The 21,399-nt window shown below is 38.9% G+C and overlaps 1 protein-coding gene across 2 annotated transcripts; it reads right to left on the reverse strand.

Moving 5' to 3' along the window:
• Window positions 1-14,792: 14,792 nt before the first annotated feature.
• Window positions 14,793-21,232, reverse strand: LOC113032324 (potassium voltage-gated channel subfamily G member 4-like). Of its 2 annotated transcripts, XM_026185190.1 has the most exons (3): window positions 21,024-21,232; window positions 18,361-19,140; window positions 14,793-15,814 (listed from the first exon to the last, which is right to left on the reverse strand). In XM_026185190.1, the coding sequence occupies exons 2-3, from the start codon at window positions 19,087-19,089 to the stop codon at window positions 14,936-14,938; spliced, it is 1,608 nt and encodes a 535-aa protein (XP_026040975.1). In that variant the 5' UTR covers window positions 19,090-19,140; window positions 21,024-21,232; the 3' UTR covers window positions 14,793-14,935. The 2 variants fall into 2 exon arrangements, with proteins under 2 accessions (XP_026040975.1, XP_026040976.1); XM_026185191.1 differs by lacking the exon at window positions 21,024-21,232 and having other exon boundaries at window positions 18,361-19,159.
• Between the last annotated feature and the right edge of the window lie 167 nt (window positions 21,233-21,399).

The raw sequence follows: 21,399 nt of genomic DNA on the forward strand, positions 1-21,399 counted from the left end.
TTTATTTGTTTTACTTGAATCAAATGTATTGGTTTATATACCTGAAATAAAACTTTTTTTTGGGAAACCCGTTACATTCAAATAAAACTTTCTTGGAAAAGCATTGCAAGAATCAATCGAGTTATTTGTTTTACCCCATTCAAATCTATTGGTTTCATTACATCAAATTAAATAATTTTGGAAACCCGTTACATCAAATAAAACTTTCTTGGAAAAACTTACAAGAATCAATGTAATTATTTGTTTACTTGAATCAAATGTAATGGTTTATATACCTGAAATAAAACTTTTTTGGAAACCCTGTACATGAAGTAAAAGGTTTTTGATCTTGTAAGTTCTGGCTTTAATATTTTCAGCTGATAAAGTGAACTTCATTACAAACTCTGTGTTAGAAAAATCAAACTGTGTCTCGTGCGGGTGTATTGTGACTGCTCCATCACAATGTTAATTTGACTTGTGAGGTACACACAACAAGGCCAACAAGAAAATAGTGAATTAGAGATATCATTAAAAAAAAATAAAATAAATAGTGCACAAATTTAAAACAAGCAAAACACCTATGCAAGAGTAACTACTAATGATTTACAAATACTTGTCATATACAACCAATACACTCAGAGAATTTTACCATATCAGTATAAAGCGCTCTGTAATTCCTGGGACAGTTCGTGAAATAATTTAAAATTAAATCTGCACTTCAGTTTAACTATTCTTTTTTAACAACAGGTTTATGTCTTAGATCTACGGATACAGCTAAAACACTCTGCTTGTATAATGCTGTATTCTCTCCCAGCTTATCCTTTTCTCACACAGGGTGATTCCCAAGTACGAGTCAATAAAACAATCACTCTAAAAACCAGAACAGAAAGATAAAGTTGCAAAATAAAAGATTAAGGATTGTGTTTTTATAGCATGTAGTAAACTATCCCCTTTTTCTAACACAGAGTTTGTATGAAGTCACTTTATCAGCTGAAATATTAAAGCCAGAACTTACAAGATCAAAAACCTTTTACTTCATGTACAGGGTTTCCAAAAAAGTTTTATTTCAGGTATATAAACCATTACATTTGATTCAAGTAAAACAAATAATTACATTGATTCTTGTAAAGTTTTTCCAAGAAAGTTTTATTTGATGTAACGGGTTTCCAAAATTATTTAATTTGATGTAATGAAACCAATAGATTTGAATGGGGTAAAACAAATAACTCGATTGATTCTTGCAATGCTTTTCCAAGAAAGTTTTATTTGATGTAACGGGTTTCCAAAAAAAAGTTTTATTTCAGGTATATAAACCAATACATTTGATTCAAGTAAAACAAATAATTACATTGATTCTTGTAAAGAGTTTCCAAAAAGGTTTTGACTGGCAACAACGCTCACCTGCTAAATCCAACAGAACACCACTGGGACATTATGTTTCACTCCATCTGACTGTGCAGGAGCTCAGTGTTGGGTATGGTAAATGGTCTGTTTCATATTTAGTGCTTTTAGACTCTTCCTGGTTGTTGATGTTTGTTTCTAAAGATGTTGTTGATGAGACTTTGCAGAAAGCAGCTTCACCTCTGATCACACACACACACTCACTCACTCACTCACTCACTCACTCACTCACTCACCTGGAGGATCAACACTCAGGCTAATGATGCTGATGTGGTTATTGCTCTGGGGATTTAGCAGGTGAGCTAAATCATGTGTAACATGTGAATTTCCTGAGTGTGGCATTAATAAAGTCTGTGTCTATGTCAAAGCTGACGTTTAAATTCCTTTTTAAATTTACCAACATTTCTGATTTGCGGTTAAGACTGTGACATGTTTTCACCATTTGAAAGCCAGAAGAGTGATCACTCTTGAAGCCTGGTTGCTGCAGAATACTAGGACTACTAGTACTAGTTCTAGTACTACTGCTACTCCACAAAGCACATTGTTCAGGAATTTCACAAATTTGCTTACGTCTAATGTGTTGGCTTACAGGTAAACTTGTTTGCAGGTGGATAGGATGAAAACTTCCAGCATCACATAATGTTTTCCGATCAGTAGGTTTGGAGTAAAAAAGAACTGGACATATATTTGTCTTCTTTGGGCTACTTTTATGTCAAGAAAGTTAACTTATTTAGAACTGTGATCAAGGATAACACATAAACCCTTGCAAATGTGATGGTAAAAGAGTCTAACATCTAGGTGTTACATGGTGTTGCAGGTGATAAAGATCCATAAACTACTTCCATTTGTTTAGAGGTGATTGCCAGTTTTGTTGGGATTTTTAGAGATACAGAGATCCTGTTCTGCTTTACTTAAAAAAAAAAAGGATTTTCAGAGCTGTTGATATATTAATCAGTGTTCATAGAAACATGGATCAACCATGTTTTGACAGTGAGAGTGTTACATTGTGACAGTTTCCATAAAAGTCTGCAATTTCTCTGAACAGGTAGCCATGAAGCAGCCTTTTTTTTTTAAGATTAATTAAACTTAATATTATTTGTATGGCCATATCACAACAACAGCATAGCCTTAAACCAGGTTTGGAGTAAAGAGAACTGGACATATAGTTTCTTTTTTGGGTTACTTTGAAGTGAAGAAAGTTAACTTGTTTAGAACTGTGATCAAGGAGAACACGTAAAACGTTGAACGTTTCAATATAAAAAGTGTACAAACTCCAGAAAAGTGGCAACTGAGGTGGCAAAATTGCAGGCAATTTTCACTTAAGTAGAAGTACAGCTGCTAGTGTCAAAAACACTCGAGTAAAAGCTTGATAAAGTATCGGGTCAGAAATGTGCTCAAATTGAGGAAGTCAAAGTAGTAACCTAACTGAACCTTGTGCTATAATAAAAAAATAAAATAATATTAGTAGATAGGAGTACAAACTTAGTCTGGTGGTAAAAGGCACAAAGGCCTCAGGGGGACATTTGGCAGCCAGGGTTAGAGCTCAGATACCTGGAGCCTGGGGGTTGGGGCTAACAACACTGACTGGTAAAAGAATCTAACATCCAAGTGTTACATGGTGTTGCAGGTGACAAAAAGCCATAAACCACTGTTTAGAGGTTGTTGTGGAAGTTTTCCATTTAATAAAGCCTGCAGACAAGCGATGAGCGGTAGCTAACATTCTTTAATCAAGACAAAGAACAGAAATCAAGCTTGGTGAGGGACTGCCATCGCTGGGGCAGAGGGTGAGCAGAGTCTCTCACTGAGCCTAGCATGGCTCTCAGTTTTGTCTTTCCCGCAAAGAAAGTTTCACACTGCCTTGCTATCTTTTACAGTGGAGAAAAGACAAAAAGACTCTTCCTGTGGAGTTGTCTGCTTCCCCCCAACTTCCTTACCAGACCCCACTATCTGTTAAACTGTTTAAATGGAGTGTGAGGCAGACATGCTAAAACAGTGACCTAAAAGCATTACCAATAAACAATGGGATCAATACATAAATGAAAGAAATGCAGCTGATAAAAAAGCCATAAACTACTTTCATTTGTTTAGTGGTGATTGCCAGTTTAGTTGGGTTTTTTTGAGACACAGAGAGTGAGAGATCCTGTCCTACATTACTTTAAAAAAGAAGATATTTTCAGAGCTGTTGATATATGAAGCTCTGAGCATTGAGTGTTGCATTGTGAGAGTTTCAGTAAAAAGCCTGCAAATTATTGCATTTATACTGGAGAGCAAAGAAAAATTAAATTCTACTTGTACTATGGAAAATCAGTTTCATAAAAGCTACATAAACAGAGCTGAAGAAGACTGCGTTTGTAAAACTAGCGGTAACGTGTGAGAATTATAAGTTATAAGACTGTTTCTGCTATCGATACAATTTGTGTTGTTAATCCTAAATGATTCACGGTGACAACATCATAAGAACAAGGTCATTTTACTCCACACACACACACATTTGGAAAATCACATAGTTTGACCATAAAAATTCCCAGAATAATTAGTATTTGAGATTGCTGAAGCAACATCACTAAAGAAAAATATCCTTGCATGTCACTTTCGTTTAAAAATATAAAAAATGTGAAGTTTTTTTTTGTAAAACATAAAAACAACAAAACTTAAGACCTTAAGAATCTCCTTATGAATTTTGTGAATATCTAGATCATTGGTGTTTGGATTTGAGGGTCAACAGGGCGAACACTGAGGCTGGGTATTAGAAATACAACATGGCAACATGAGACATGTTAACTCTGAGAACACTAACATCTAGATTAAGGTGTGAGAGGTAAATACATAACAGAAGCTAAAAAGGAGTTGCTTGTCTCTAGATTAGTTAAAATAAATTGAAAATAAACTGATTTGAACACGTTTGATGCATTATACAAAAAAAGGTTCATGATATAGTTCACATGATCTAAGCAAGAGTGACTCGGAATCTCAAATGTTAAAGTACACTTACTGATTGTACTTTTACTACATGAGCTAATGTAGATGCTCTAAAAGCACGCTGGCTGAAAAAGAACCACACGTTTGGAGAAACTGTGCTGTAACTTCTCATACTGTGAAGTTTTCTGACAAAAGTGAATTGAAAACTTATGCTGTACAGCTTACTAAGGGGTCCTTTGCTGGGCCATGTGCAATTACACAAAAGAACAAGTTAAATTTCACCATAACACTGACTGGAGAAAAGCCAAATTGGGATTCTAATTGAGATTACAACTGAAATCAGTGCTGTGATAGTTAGTTTAAGATCACAACCTGATTCAAAACACAGTCTAACATCAACATTCTTGCCCCTGAAAATAGGTCAGGGTGGCCGAAAAATGTACTTTAAAAATGAGATTTTCTTTTTGTTTCATTGGAACAGTAAAGTACCATTACAAAGAAATGAGTACACCTTTGTAGATATCACTGATATGGAGTTTTTCATGTTTTACATACAGACTTTCTCATTTAAACTGGTGACTTAAAAGTTTAGCAGCAAGACACTTGTTTCCTTTGTTCCATCAAACATTTCTTTCAGCCATCTGTGTTTATCAGAGCGATATGTGACTAATTTTTTATTGAATCACCAGAAAGTACACAAATACAAGATTAAATATTTTATTTATTTATCAAAAGATACATAATTACACATTGATACAATGAATAAGGTGTCTATAAAAATTACACATGGTGTAAGAAAAACATTATAACATACAAATAAGTGTTTTAAGATAATCTGACATACTTTAAAAGCATAAGAATAAAAGTTTTTTTTTTAAAAAAATCATGTTCTTTGATGATCACATTACATGTATCACATTTTTTAAAGCATAACGTAGGGTGTTCACAAAAACAGTTTTATGATTACTTTTTCCACAGTGCTTGTATGCCTCTTGCAAAACTATGTACTTATCACCATATGACATAATAACTCACGATTATGCAAGACCAGCCATGAAATGTCCGTCGCTTCATTACAATCATTTGTCCCCGCTGCTGCCCTCAGACCCAGTCTGTGGGGTAAAATTGCTTTTTTTGGTGGTTCATAAAAAATATCTCAAAAAGCGATGTTAGTGAGGGGACCAGAAACACTGGGTTGCAGAGCAGTTGGTAAGGACTTGTATATTTCTGGAGAGTCTGCAAAAGCTGTCTTGCTCGTGCTCCTGATTGGATATGTGGAGCCCGGCTCTGATATCTCACTGGTGGCAGCTAAAGGTAGGCATGCCTTGGAGGCGGAGTTGGTCTCGGGCGCAATCTTTCAAACGAGCCTCACGGCATTTCAGGCAACCTCAGGCCGGAAACAACATCCGGTCACTCGCGGTCAAAATCCACGCAGAGCTGGTGTTTCGCAGGGATCAGGTTAACACATCTGGGTCTAAAAATATAAAGAAAAACAAAAAGAGTTTTAAAACACGCAAACTAGCAAAATATCAAATAACATAACAATAACAAGATGATATGAGATACCTGATGAGGCCATGATAGGTGATGTAGACATGTAATGTATAAACTTTTACGGGAGTTAAAAGTGGAGCTTATATATATTTTAAAGTGTATTGTACGTGGGATAGGCTCCAGCGCACCGCGCGAGCCTAAGAAAAGGATAAGTGGAGGCGAATGGATGGATGGATGGTGTATTGTACCTGTTACAAACCATTGTGATATTTATTTATTTTTTTAAATGAAAGGATTGACAGAATGGTAAAAAGGAAAATGCAAAAATGTAGTTAGAGAGGAAGATTAACACTTACCGAATGATATGCGGATAAGGAAAGAGACGCAAGTTGCTGTTGAAATCGGCCGCTCCCTATGCGAACTCGCAAGCAGTCTGAGCGGTTCCAGTTGTTGATATGGCTGAAGGCAGGGGTCTTCTGGGAGCTCGGGGGTAGTCTTAACCTCAGCGGGAGAGCGAGTAATCGAGCCTGGAGCGGATTGGCTAACCGGGGTGCGAAGGGAGCGGTGCAAGGGTTATGTGATTGGCAGCGGGGCGCAGTGAGGCGGAGTTGGTCTAAGGGGGGAATTTTCAAACGAGCTTGTTCGCTCCCCGCTCTGGTCCCGAATGCGCAGCGCATTCGGGACCAGAGCGGGGAGCGAACAAGCAGGAAAAAATTGTGCTCTGGAAGCTGTTGCGGGATCGGTGCGATTAAGAGCGAGGTAGAACTTAGACTCTGCGTAGAATTTTAGAGGTAGCTAGCAAGAGGCAAGTTTTTGAAGAAAAAAAAAAGAGTAAGGAGCTTTCCCAATGTTTTTGGATTATAGCGCTTTTTTTGGGGGAATAGAGGGGTAGCTAACAAGTTATTCTAGGGGTTTTTGAGAAATCGCGGAGAAATTTTTAAAAGGAGTTTTGGCTTTGTTTGGCTGAGCATGAAGGGAGCCGCGGGGCGCTGAATTTGAGAAAAAAGACTAAGGATTTTTTCAGGATTTTCCCTGTTATCGAATATAAGGTTTTGGGAATAGAGGGGGTACCCTAACAAGTTATTGTAGGGTTTTGGAGAAATAGCGGAGGGTTTTTTAAGGAGTTTTCCCTGCTTATGTATCTAAGGATTAGGTTAAGGGGGCTGCGGGGATCGCGAGTTGTTTTTTCTGAGTATGAGTTTTATTCTAAATCTACAAATGCATATAAATCTAAATAAAGTTTTCCCCCAAGGCATGCAGCATGTGTTTGTGGCCATACTGAACGTTACAAAAGCACAAGTTTAACTAAACAATTTTAATATGGTTTAATACATTTTTAAACACATGAGCACGGAGCCCGAGAGAGCACGGTCCGGAGACACGGGCGCGCCCCCGCGCGCCCAGACACACAGCCTCGGGCGCGCGTGGGCGCGCGCACACACTGACCCACCACCAGATGGCGTTTTTTGAGCATAAAAAAATAAATAAATTTTTTAATTGCTTAAAGAAATAAAAGAATGCTATTTTTTGATATATAAGAAACTTTCTAAATAATCAATTATATTTTTATGAATATCATATTTTTATGAATATCATATTTTTATGAATATCATTTTTTTATGAATATCATATTTTTATGAATATCATATTTTTATTATTTAATTACTTCCTACTTCCGGACTTCCGGAGCTAATTTAATTAGGGGCTAATTTAATTAGGGGATAATTTAATTACTTCCTACTTCCGGACTTCCGGAGCTCATGAATAATTAATGAGCTCCGGAAGCAACCTGTCACTTTTTTTGACGAGAGGGGTATAATATCACTCTCTAGCCTCTTTGCTGACTGTGCTACAGTCAGCCACCTTCTAAATACGGAGACAGGTTTGGTTTTAATAACAGTTTAGTCTCAGTAGAGGTGCCTCCAACTTTACTCTGCTCACTGTAAAATGGCAATTAGCTAAACTTTGGTTTAATGAGGTGAAAGCTGCCTTATGCATTTGTAACATCTAAAACCGACTGAGTTCACTGCTTCCAAATAATGAAAGTGTTGCTTTTAATTTGCTTTTTAACTTCAGTGCTTGTACATTTATAACTTCTCTTAGAACCACTATAACCGGTTTGATTTCATATGTAAGAAGTTTTAACTAAACTAACCAAGTCTCAGCATTCCGTGACTATCTTGGAATTATCTGACTTTTATTTCAGTGGTCACTGGGATATAAAAACTACATATATAGAATAGTTTTATTTCTGCACTCATCTTTGCTTTTGTAGAATTCTCCTAGCACTCTCTCTCTTTTAAAAAGTTTCTATCTGATAACACATGCTCTCTGCCTCCCTCTACAGGGCATGGCAGTGATGTGCGCCACCATTAAGGAATGCTGGGACCACGATCCCGAGGCCCGCCTCACTGCACACTGCATTGCCGAACGCATCTCTGAGCTGGAAGACGAGATGGGCAAGCTGTCCAGCCGGAGCTCCTCGGCGGAGAAGATTGTAGAGGAACTAAAGATCCCAGTAGAGGTGGAGATCCCAGAGGAGGAAGTGAAAATTACAGAAATACAAAACATCATAGCTGTGGACTGCTCCATTAGCGACAAGAAGTGAGAAAAATGCCACTTCCTGGGATGGGACTGAGGACTAAACTCTGAATAGTGTCCTGGAGCTCAGCTCTTGTAGGACTTTGAGCCAAGCCGAGTGTGAGTCGCAGCGTCATCTGTCATTGTAGCCCAGCAAAGATCAACTTTTGGATGCTTTTGGTCTTCGCCACATTTAAGATGTGGCTCGACATAATCAGCTGGTAGCTACAGAACCAAAAAAGATAACTGGAAGCTTCTCGAGATACGCTGAGCGTGGCGAGTCTGACGGGCTTCTCTTCAAGGTCTCTCCACGAGAAACAAACTGGGCAATACATCCTATACCAAAGATATTCAGTGTGCGCTTTACCACCTACTACTTATTACAGATGTTTTTATGTACTCTAACGTGCCTTTTGCCTGAAAGTGCCTTTGTGTGTTCAACTTTGAGCCAAACTGTCAGCAGCGCCTTAACACTAATGATGCTACAGATTCCATCCTCACCAGCAGGAAATTAAAGGAATACGTGTCTGTGGGTGTGTGAATGTATGTGTGTGTTCTTTTTCTTTCTACCAAGCTATGCCTTAACTTTGTTTTCCAGATAAGCAAGCACGTTGTACACAGAGACATAAACTGTAATACAGATGACAAATCAAAGCTAAAAGGGAAAGTCTTCCTTCTACAGCGCTTATGCAGAGATCAAAAGACTATATAAAGATGCATTTTTTACAACTGTGTATGTTTTCTGTCTGTATCACCAGGAAACTGAGTGTGCCAAAGATCGTTTATCCCGCTTTTCAATATGTACCATATGTAAGATATTGTAAATCTTTTAAGAATTAAATATATCTGTATGCTGATTCTGTTGACACTGATTTTTTTTTTTCAAAACTGTTAATTAAAACTGTGTCATGTTTCCTTTTTATGACTGTTTTGTTCACATCTAACTCCAACTGTATCATTAGTTTATGAGACTTCTACATCATCAGTGTCCTTTCTCTGGCCATAACACACTTATATGTTTTTGTTTGCTTAAGATCAAAAGCTGTAAGCAATAAACTACACAAAACATGCCAGATGTAGCAAAAAACTATAAATCAAATATGTAAATTTATGTTAAATTTTTTGGGGTCAGAAGTACAATAAATGTAATTTTAGTGGTTTAGGCTTTAATATATTTGGATCAGGTAAGTGAAACTAAAATGATTTAAAAGTGAAAGCTGGATTTATTCATGTTTGACCAGTTAGAGGCAGCAGAGCAATCCCCACCTCACAAAGTTATGGTAACTACATTAGTTATCAGCTGACCTATTTAGATGCAGAGCTACTTATCTGTTTGTTTCACTTTCAGCTTGACTTTGTCCTCCACAACTGAGGAAATATCTGCTCTTTAGTTGCTAACTGCAAAGGCTGCAAAGCTTTATCATTTATATATGCATGCAATGCCGAGATGTTGAGGTTTTCTGCAATTGACAATACAAGGATTCCCTTTCATATACTATAAAGAAATCTAATCCACTGCAGATGCATCAGTATAAACAAATGGATTAACAGTGGTCAGTGTTGGGGAGTAACGGAATACATGTACTGACGTTACGTATTTAAAATACAAAAACTGTTTTCCGTTACAGTTACCATTTAAAAAGGTGGTATTTAGAATACAGTTACTTTGTTGAAATAAATGGATTACACGGCGGTATTTTCCTGTTTCACATTGTTGCAGGTCAGGACTGTTTGGGTTTTGTTTGACAGCTATGTTCTGTTGTTCCAGGCAGCAGCGTTACGGTTACCATGGTTACAGGATGACGCGCGCTACTGTGTGTTTCCTGGGTGAGAGAGCGCCTTTTTGTTGTTGTTGTTGTTGTTGTTGTTGTGCTAAGCTAATAGGCAGAATGCTACAGGCATAGCGCTAAAAAATGTAGCCTGATGGGCAGTGTAGTCCGTGCTGCAGGGAGAATGGACTGCCATACCCGTTATGTGTCTGTGAGCGAGGGAGGGAGAAAAAGGAAAAGTACGAGCTGTCATCAAGCAGAAACGGGAGCTGGAAGCATGTAAATAATAACCACTGCAGCCAAAAAGAGTGCCTGACGAGTCCAGTTTTAAGTAAGCTATTAAGACTCGACTGTACGCTGTGTTCGTGTTTTCGTCCGAAACAATAAGTTCCGTTGGAGCAACAGATTCCCATGATGCATAAGTATTTTATCCAGTCTTCCTTCTCTCTCCCCAGCTGGTCCTGGCAGATGGCCCCGCCCCTCCCTGAGCCTGGTTCTGCCAGAGGTTTCATCCTGTTAAAAGGGAGTTTTTCCTTCCCACTGTCGCCAAAGTGTTTGCTCGTAGGGGGTCATATGATTGTTGGGTTTTTCTCTGTATGTACTGTATTATTGTAGGGTCTAGCTGATATAAAGCACTTTGAGGCGACTGTTGTTGTGATGTGGCACTGTAAAAATAACATTGAATTGAATTGAATAGGATAGAAACACTGTTGGGAAAAATTCCATAGGAATTTAACAGGCTATATTAAATTTCCTCATTTATTTCAGGATTTTTAATCACACAATGGGCCTACATATGATATTGTTCTGAAGTTGTGTTTTTTAATTTAGTGAAACAACCTGCAGAACAAACAGATGTCTTACAATTTTGTGTTATTCAAAGGTTACATCAAATTACCAGGAAGTGTACCGCTAAAGTGTTTAGTTTGTATTACTGTGGTAACGTTAACAGTGATGTAATATATTGGACTAGTGCTGAGCAGCAGCGGTGTTCATGTCAGTGTCACAGAGTCATTAAATTCCACCTTTATATACACTTTGTCATCTGTAGGGCTTGGAGAATCGCCACGATAGCTCTTGTAACATCGATTGAATTTGGTTCGCTAAATCCACAAAGAGCAGCAGCACACTGGTCAGCCTTGTATACAAAGAAAACATCCTGGAGCTCACAGTAGAAATTATTGTGACTTGTATAGAAGTTTTCATCACCTAATCTGTCTTTGTCACTTAGTCACATCTTGTTTTTGTGTCACTCTGTTTTCTATTCTTGAGAGAAATTTGTGTGAAAAGAAATCAAGCATAATTTAAAATTGCATGCTAAGAATTCTTTTCCATTCACTTCATAAGACTTTATAATGTCCCTTTCCAGACTATTCGTAGCAGTACTACATTTCATTTTTTTGTGCTGTAATGCTGCTGTGGTTACTGCTCCTGACACCTTGTCAGGAGCTGAGAAAAAAGCAGTTTTCACATGCAAATGCAGAGTAGGTCCAGTGTTAATCCACTTTTAGCTCTAGTTTTGATCTTCACCCCGTCTTATTTGACTCTTTAACTTCTAAATGCTCCACTAGATCCATAGTAGAATCTAACTATGTCTGTATGTTTGCTTATTAGAGGCTTTCACTGAAAACAGGTGAAAGAATCAAAGAATTTTGGATGGAAAAACAGCAAAATATACTTCCCAGAACACAAAATGAATGAACTGAAAGATGCTATCAAGTTCTGCAAACTTAATTCAAACTAAAGAGCTGTGTGATCATTTCCTTTTCCTATTTACATTTAAACTACTCATTTGATCCATTTTTATTATAAAATTAGAATAAGTAGTGGTTCAGGTTCTGTTTTTTTACGTTTGACTTGAATTCAGGCCCCAGAGCTGTAGCTTAAGATCTATTTTGTGATTATTTTAAATAGCACACTCTGATTTGGAGCACAGCTGCTGTTGCTGTTACTGGAACTTTGTTTTTTGTAGTGCAAGCCCTGCTTTACCTTTAAATACACAGTTACAGTGACTGAGAGCAGTCAGCAGCTTCCAAGCAGCCGAGGGTTGAGGGTCAGTTGAGCAGACAAGCTGTTTTTAGTGCAAGAGGCTTTTAGGGGCAGTGTGGAAATGGTTTTAGTGGGATGTCAGACACAAAGTGTGTGAGTGTGGTGCAGACATTCCTCTGGTTATTTTATATCAGGAAAAAAAGTAATGACAGGCTTGCGATTCCCATGAACCAGAGAACAGAGGGTACCACATCACAAGTAGTCATATAAACACACGTGCTTACATGTTTCTGTCCCTCCAAAGGACCTAACCAAAACGTCACCCCAACCTAAACATAAATCTTCTAAGCCCCCAAAGATTACGTCATTTACGATTTTCTTTTTGCCCTCAATATAATGCTATGTAAACAGATTCATGTTGAGGCGACAAGTGTACAAAGAAACACATGTACATGCCTACAAAAATTCGGGTAACCTGGGGTTATTAAATATTTTAAAATTATAACTTGCATAAAATAATGGCATTAATCTGTCTTACAGGTTCCTATATCTTTAACTCTTTGCCTCTTGAAGCATGTATTTGCATCAGACATTAGTGGAGGTGATCTCTACTGATATATACTGAGGTGTCAGATCTCATCATTAAGGATACAGGGGAGATCGTCAAATGTCACCTTTATGAAGGAAAAAGTTTGGGTTTTCATTCACGTTCCAGTGGCTCAGCCGAGAAGCTTTAGTGTATTTTTGCCTCACTATATAATATCTGTCTGGACAGCTTCCAAGCTACTCATTGATACACAACCTGAGAAACCTGAGAAGACAATAGGTCAACTTCCATGTTTAACAGCTGGTGAGGTGTTATTAATTGTTTTTTGTTTTTTTTACCCCCATTTTAAACCCAACATACCGTTACTGATTATGGCTTATTTTAAAGCAATCTGAGTCATCCAAATGTTGCTCCACAGACTTTAGGCCTTTGTGATTAAAAAAGGTCCTTTTGATCTCTTTTGGTAATGAGATGTGGTTTCTGTTTGTGCAAAACTGCTGCTCATTGGAGTGGACAACTACTCAAGTGTCAGCAACTACTTCCTGCAGCTCCTCTGCAGTCAGGTTAGGTTGCCATGCTTTTCCACCTTGCAGACATGCAGTTTGATCTTCAAGCTTTTTGATCATGATTTTTTTTTTAATGACATTTATTACTGACATTTTAGTCGGTGCGAATGTTGACCTGGAAGTACTATGACTAGACAGCTGCCCCAGAACCATTCCCAATGATCAAGAGTCCTTGGTAGCCATTCATTGTCTGTTTCAATGCAATGATACTCTGCAGGCCAAACTATTCTGAAAGAAAAAAAAAAAGCAAAGTTAGTTTTATTTGTTCAAGGTTGGCCAAACTTTTAAATCCAACTGGCCTTCATTCCCTCCTCCGCCTCTGTTTCCCCTCCTTCTCCCTGGCTCACTCCTGTTCTCTCCATCTTAAACCTCATGCCACTCTTTGTTGGTGAACTCCTGGCATCCCTGTCTCTCATCAGAGGCAAACATTCTGCATCCAGAATTAACTTTTTTCCATTCTTTTACAGGCCTCTGTAGTAATCCAGGGTTTTGTGCATATCCCAGAAGCCCAACTCTGCCTTCCTGTTGCACTCAAATCACCAGACCGGATCAGTCGCTGTCAGATCATTTCCAGGCGTGATGCACCTGCGTGGCACAGACTTTAGTGATAACAGCTTCAAGAGTCCACCTTGTATTAAGACTATAAACTAATGTGGGCATATCTTAGATTTATGTCTCCCTTCAGGGTATAATCACTGAAACAATTACTATGTAATTATTGTACTGCAGTCTGCAGCAGAGAAAATCCTTTCCACAGTGACATGCTGTAGTTTTCTTCAGGGCTTGTTTAATGAACATGTCTGCCCTTTGTTGGACAAAAAGTGGTTTCTGGTTAATAGCATTAAAGCATTAAAACACACTGATTTTCAACAAACAGTGTTGCATCAGCATTTTGTCAGTAACTATTGTTAAAGGAGTTGTCTGCCTCTAATTCCCACTATCAAATGTAGGTCTATCCCCTTTTTGACCAAGAAACTAATGAATTTGTGGATCGTTTTGTCAGAAGGCTGAAAGGCCGAAGCGAAAAGGCGCACCCAAACACAGACTGAACAGATAGGAAGTTTCACAGAAATTCAAGGTTTAACATAACACTTCCCCGGACCGTGACATGTTTCACAGCACATATAAATATGCATACCCAAAGTCTATATAAGTTTAGGTAATGTATATTACAGTAAATGTTCACAGTACTCAAATAATAAATCAGTTATACACTACATTTACATTTAAGCAGACGCGACAAAGGTAGGTGAACAATGTTGGGATGATTACTCAAAAAGTAATGTATTACACACTGTTAATATAAACCTTAAGCTACAGTCCCACACACCAACACAAATCCCTGTCCTACTTAGGACACATGATTTTTTTTGTACCATTTACATATGAACACTACTGTAGGAACTTGAAGAGAAAAAAATAAAGGCTGCATTGCAACAACCCTTACTGCTCATCACTGCCTTAACATTAGTTTCGGTTCTTGGCTAGCTTTGTGTTAGCATCTGTCTGTGCAGATGCTTCCTGAGAACGGAAGTTTTGTTATCAGTATAATGCAGCTGTTTCTGTTCTAGGTGCAGTTTCCAGTTTGCTATCACAATCATCACAAAAATAATGTCCATATCCATATTTTCTACCTCCTACAGCTTTTCTGAGTGTACACCAAGTCCCATCAGGAATGTATTTTCATATAATCAAAATGTAGCAGGAGCAATAAGTGGTTGATGGCTTGTGTTCTTATCCAGCATTTGAATGTCTTTCATGGAGAGGTAATAATGATCATCTAGATCAGGCAGAAAATCAGTTTCAGGCCAATTATCAGGCCATGTTTCTCTTTCTTTCATGCTTTCTTCAGCCCCAGTGGCAAGCTCAGCACCCCTCTCTTCCTTCCACAGCCTCTTGTGCTCTTCTTTAAGTTCATTGTAAGTGCGGTTAAAAGTGTGGAAGATAGATGTGGAAGGGAAGGACAGGATGAGGATCCCTGCTAAGATGATGATTAGCGCCCCCACTTGGCCGGGAATGCTGCGTGGCACCATGTCTCCATACCCCACGGTGGTCACGGAGATGATGGACCACCAGTATGATGCTGGGATGCTGCTGAACATTAGCTGGGGGGTTCTAGCAGCATTTGGAGCCAGCTCACTTTCAGCAAGGTGGACAAGTGGAGAAAAGAGGGCCACGGCGACACAGATGAAGAGCAGCAGCAGGCCAAAGTCAGTCACGCTTCGCTGCATGGTCAGCCCCAGAGTCTGCAGACCCATAGAGTGACGGGCCAGCTTCATGACATACATGATACGCAAGGCCCTCATCACACGCAGGATTAGACCCAGTTTATCTAGAGTGCTCTTCCCTGCACCAGCAACAATATCGTGCACTGTTTCGTCCTTAAACTCAAGAAACAGGGAAACATAGTAGGGCAAGATGGCGGCTATATCAGTGATGTTGAGTGGTCCCTGAATGAACTCCAGCTTGCTCTGTGCATGGAAAAATCGCACCAGAAACTCCAAAGTGAACCAAGCCACGCAAATCGACTCTACCAAGAACATGTTTCGGCACTTCTGAGAGCATTCACCCTGCAAGAGTAACAAAAGACAGAAATCCATTGGTAAATTTAATTGATCTAAATGTACACAATTTAATAATTATCTTGTAGGCTGATAACCAGCATTGGTGCAAAACACTAGTTTAGTACCTTTCTTCCACCAAGGTTATGATGATGGTTGTGCTAATATGTAGCCTGTTTTCCCTTTGAAAACCAGACCACATTTTGACCGGTTTGAGAGCTAATTGTTACATAGTGTTGGTCAAGGTAATTTCCATCTGTAAAAAATTGCCACAAAATTGCTGATGCCAGTGGTTCCAACTGTGAGCCGAGCAATTTTGTGGTGCCATACACGTGGCAGATTGCAGCTATATAAATTCTTTTTATATCTACCTAGTAGCAACAAATAAATACATGAGCAACTAAACAAGGATAAAACTAAAAACTTATAAATACTGTCAGAAACTACAGAATCTAATTCATTGGGTCAAATTTGAAGTTCCACACATGGTTCAACTTAGAAACATAACGAAAGTACAGTAAGTACTGACTGATCAAAGAGGTCTAACTGAATTTATTTATCAACTCTCTAAAGGTTGTTCCAAATTTTAAAGTCACATTAAATTGACTGGTGGTTAAATAGCACTTTTCTACTCTGACTGATCAATCAAAGCACTTTTTACTCAAAGCCTCATTCACACAATCATACATCTATTCATGTAAGAGATTTTTTTATACCTAAGCACCATCGCAGTCTGATGGATGCACCGGGGGCGGTAGGTTCAGTATTTTGCTCTTGGATACTTTGACATTCTGGCTGGAGAAGACAGAGTAAACCACCAACATCTAGTGATGTGCGATACCACTGATTTGCTTTCTGATCAGATACCAAGTAAAATTCATGGTATCGATGATACTGATGCTGTGTACAAAAACTTAATGTTTCATTGTACAGTATTTCATAATACAATATATAATTGTATTATGTAATTGTAATAATATAGCTTCATAATGATTACAGGACATCAGACTACTTGTTTTTATTGCTTAATAATGCAGAATTATCATATAGAAATAAAAAAAACTGAAGTTGTGCGCTATTTGAACACATTGCCTGCCTGCAGCACTAAAGGACTCTGCGAGAGATGTCTGTCTTGCCCCAGCTGCACCTGTCCCTCTCCTCCTCTTCAGTTCGCCTCAACATAAGCTCATCATATTCTGTGATAGGATTTACCCTGAGGTGTTTAACAACACCTCACTGTCTTGCCACATGTATGGCAAACTGCGTCTTGGCTTTATGTGGAGGTAAAATACGTCCACACATGACTCCGTTTACACTCAGCCATTGTTGTGAGTGTGCACGCCAGGGGCCGCGACACATTTATACAGGCATATTACGCATATGACCATGAAAGGCGTAAGCGGAAGTAGTTCCATCCAATTTAGACGACCTGAATGATATAGTTTCTTTCCAATTCAATTCAATTCAATTTTATTTATATAGCGCCAAATCACAACAAAAGTCGCCTCGAGGCGCTTCATAGATACAGAGAAAAACCCAACAATCATATGACCCCCTATGAGCAAGCACTTTGGTGACAGTGGGAAGGAAAAACTCCCTTTTAACAGGAAGAAACCTCCGGCAGAAAGACATGCTGTGGAAGAGAGCCAGAGATTAATAACAGATATGATTCGATGCAGAGAGGTCTGTTAACACATAGTGAGTGAGAAAGGTGACTAGAAAGGAAAAACTCAATGCATCATGGGAATCCCCGGCAGCCTACGTCTATTGCAGCATAACTAAGGGAGGATTCAGGGTCCCCTAATCCAGCCCTAACTATATGCTTTAGCAAAAAGGAAAGTTTTAAGCCTAATCTTAAAAGTCTCCCGAATCCAAACTGGAAGTTGGTTCCACAGAAGAGGGGCCTGAAAATTGAAGGCTCTGCCTCCCATTCTACTTTTAAATACTCTAGGAACAACAAGTAAGCCTGCAGAGCGAGAGCGAAGTGCTCTAATAGGGTGATATGGCACTACACTGTGTTCCTGTTAATGATAAACTACAAATTTACCAGAAAGTACTAAAATATTGATATTTTAATATGAGAATCAATTCTAGAACATAAATTACTAGTATCAGAAGAATCGATATTTCAATATCGATCTGCACACCACTACCAACATCCCAATTTGTAGACAATTCAAACTACGTCCTGAGTCACAGCTGCACATTAAGACATTTTCCCTTAAAATGACCCCACTGGCCAAAGTGGCCAATACTAACAAAAAAATATGCTTCCACTCCGACTGAAGCATTAAGCTATAGTATTGCAATACAAGCAATACACTAGAATATTGCAGTTCAAACTTAATATCTAGTGTACCAGGGCTGGTAAAATGCAGATAATACCAATACGTACTGTGAGCTTTAAATGGGACTTTAAAGAGTAGCTTTGCATGATTCACAGTTCAAAATGACCCTTATTTATCATAAACTGTGCCACAGTGCAAACTCTCATTTCATATTTGGAGTTAAAAAAAAACATGGTCGTGCACACCATTGCTTTGGTTGGTACATACCATAGATTCTTGCTGCTGCTGGTCTGGCATGGTGCTGATGCACAGGCTGACTACAGTGACCACAACCATCATGACAGACATGAAGGCAAACACTTTGCCTGCAAAACCAGAGTGGGGGTTCTCCACTGCTTCTCCCAGCTTGTGGAAGAAGCTTCCCTGCTCTGCATTTGCTCTCATCACTCTTCTCCTCTCCCTCCACTCTTCCTCCTTGCGCTGGTGCTGCACCACCTCATCCACTGAGCACATCATGCGGTGGTGGCAGCAGGGTGCCATCTGTCCTACATCAATGCCCCAGTACAGCAGCTCAGTATGCAGAGCTACATTGCAGACATCCTGCAGCACGCGGAGCTTCCCACGGCCCAGGAAGTTGAAGATCATCTGAAAGGCTAAAGGGTCTCGATCAAAGAAGAATTCATGACACAAGGGGTCGTAGTCATCACAAAACTCTGCTATCTCTCTCAGGGTGGTGCAGGAGTGGAGGTGACTCAGGCGACTCTGGGGGAAATCTTCCAAAGTACTCCAGGGAAAAGCATACCGGATACCTCCCACATTGATGAGGGCCCGCAAGGAAGGATCCACAAACCAAGAGGCATCACGTCCACGGAGCAGCTGACCACGCTGGAAGTACAAGCCTTTGACTTCAGTGTTCTCTGTATCTATGAAGAGGTGGTTGTAACTCTCATCACTGCTAAAGGAATGGTCATCAAAGCCAGCGCCGATGATAGCCATGGTGGTACGTGGGTATTTGGCTGAAGAGCTGGACTGTAGTTATGGTAAAGTCTGAAAAGATTGATTACATTAAAAATTCATACATGGTGATCGATGAGTGGCCTACCCTCTTATATTAGCTGTATATTAACCATCATACACTTCAATGCCAGTATGTAACTGAAACTGCTCTTTTAAAGGTCTACAATGATCTTCTAATGGCGCCTAATGTAGGAAATTGTTCTGTACTCATACCGCTTGAATTTAGTGGTGTCTTTGATACTATTGATTACTATTCAAGATTTTGGCTTCTATCTCTGAATAATCAGTAGATTCATCATCCTCCTTTTCTTCTAGATCAGGGATGGGGAACTCCAGGCCTCAAGGGTTGGTGTCCTGCAGGTTTTAGATATCACCCTGGGTCAACACATCTGAATTAAATGACAGGGCTCTGGAGAACTTCAACACATGTTGAGGAGGTAATTTAGCTATTTAAATCAGCTGTGGTGGATCAAGGACACATCTAAAACCTGCAGGACATCGGCCCTTTAGGCCTGGAGTTCCCCACCCCTGCTCTAGAAGGACATTTTGTTCGCGCGTACACCTTCTCCTCTTAGATTGCTTGTTTAACCTCCACAAGGTTCAATCCTGGGTCCACCGTTATTCTGATTTTACATGCTTTCTTAAGTAGGTATCATTTAATCTTTGTGCCTGCCGTTTTTTAGCATTTCTATGCTAATGACATTCAACTGTATGTGTCTTTTAAGCCTCACCAGCTGCATAGGCTATACACCCTAATTGACTGTTTATCCCGAACCAGTGAGTTTTCACTTTTCTGTTTCTTTTATTTAAGGAATATTTCAAAATTGTGAATTATAGTCTACTCTTCTGAAATGTTAAGGCTTTTGTGTCACTGCACCTAGATTATAGCAGATAAATCTCAGCCATGTCTCCAAGCAACACAAAATGCTACGGTCAGACTCTTAACAGACTCTAGCAAGCAAGCTGACATTTTATTCTCTTTATTGACTCCCAGTTTATTTTAGAATTAATTTTAATATTCTCACCCTTGCATGGACAACCTCCAGACTACATGACTCATCTTCTTGTTAAACACAATGCTGTTTACTGTCTTCGCTCACAAGCTCAAAATCTATTAGCTGTCCCTCATAAGACTGAAGACCAGGGGAGACAGGGGAGCTTTTCAGTCTGTGGCTCCAATGTTTTGGAACAGTTTAGCTCCTTTTAGCTGAATCTGTGGAGTTGTTGGAAAAAAAACTGTTTAAATCTTTTCCGGTTAACCAGGTTAATCTGCTGTTATTTTGTATAGGCTTATTTTTATTCTGTTTTTAATAATAATAATAATAATAATAAATGCATGCAGATTTAAAATCTATTTATTTCTGTTATTTTCTTTCTCTTTTTGACTTTGAGTTTGATGTAGCTATTGATGTAGCTGGTAATCATTCTAACATCAGACGCACAACAATGGTGACAGACATTAAGTAGCCAAGTCAGACATTTTTTTTTTCCATTACTCACTTAAACTTTACATCTTGAAAACCGTCCCTTATAGAAGTCTGCTACAAGGAAGGTGTTTCAGATCATACACTACTGTCAAATTTAATTATGTGGACAGTTTTTGTTGTAGCCCATACAAATTCCAACAGGTGGTTGTGTTGTTTAAATAATAAAGAAATTATTTTTAGAAAATCTGCTAGAAAAATTGCTTTTACTGGGTATAACCAGTTCTAAGAAGGGTGTATGTAGGATGGCCACTATTGGCCTCTCTTTGGCTCTGTGCCTGCAGTTATTTTCCCTACTTAAATATCATTCAAACACTTGGGTTTTTTTCTCACATAACTACAATTTGCTTAACCAACATCTCTTAGCAAAAGCACAACACGTTTTCTGGTAAATCCACCACTTTAGTCATGATAGGATACGAAACTTACCTTAAATCTGTGTTGTGATACCAGTCCGTTCAAAATGCCTCTAAATATTCCAAATATTGCTGCTGTGTGTGAAACATTTAGCACTGAATTTCATAAAAAGTAATGTCCAATTACTGCACGGAAATTTGTCATTAATTCTTACACGTCTCAAGTGTAAGAGAAGCTCAAGCCCAGAATGAACAAAGCCGTCCCAGATGATCCATCTGTTTATCTTTTCCTCCCTCTCTCTCCTCTCAATGGTCCACCGTTTGGGTGACTAATGCATGACCCTGTAATCAGCCTGAACATAATCACGACTCTTTGAGTCTGATCCAAACATCATCCATTAACTTCTGTCACACTGCATCTCTAAGCTTTGGGCTTAAATGTCGAAATG

Source organism: Astatotilapia calliptera, chromosome 11 (genome assembly GCF_900246225.1).
Source record: "Astatotilapia calliptera chromosome 11, fAstCal1.2, whole genome shotgun sequence".
NCBI lineage: Eukaryota > Metazoa > Chordata > Actinopteri > Cichliformes > Cichlidae > Astatotilapia > Astatotilapia calliptera.

Coding starts and splice junctions, on each gene's coding strand:
- LOC113032324 (XM_026185190.1), bottom strand. CDS start 19,089: ATGGCTATCATCGGCGCTGGCTTTGATGACCATTCCTTTAGCAGTGAT. Junction 15,815..18,360: donor AGCAGCAGCAAGAATCTATG/GTATGTACCAAC, acceptor TTACTCTTGCAG/GGTGAATGCTCTCAGAAGTG.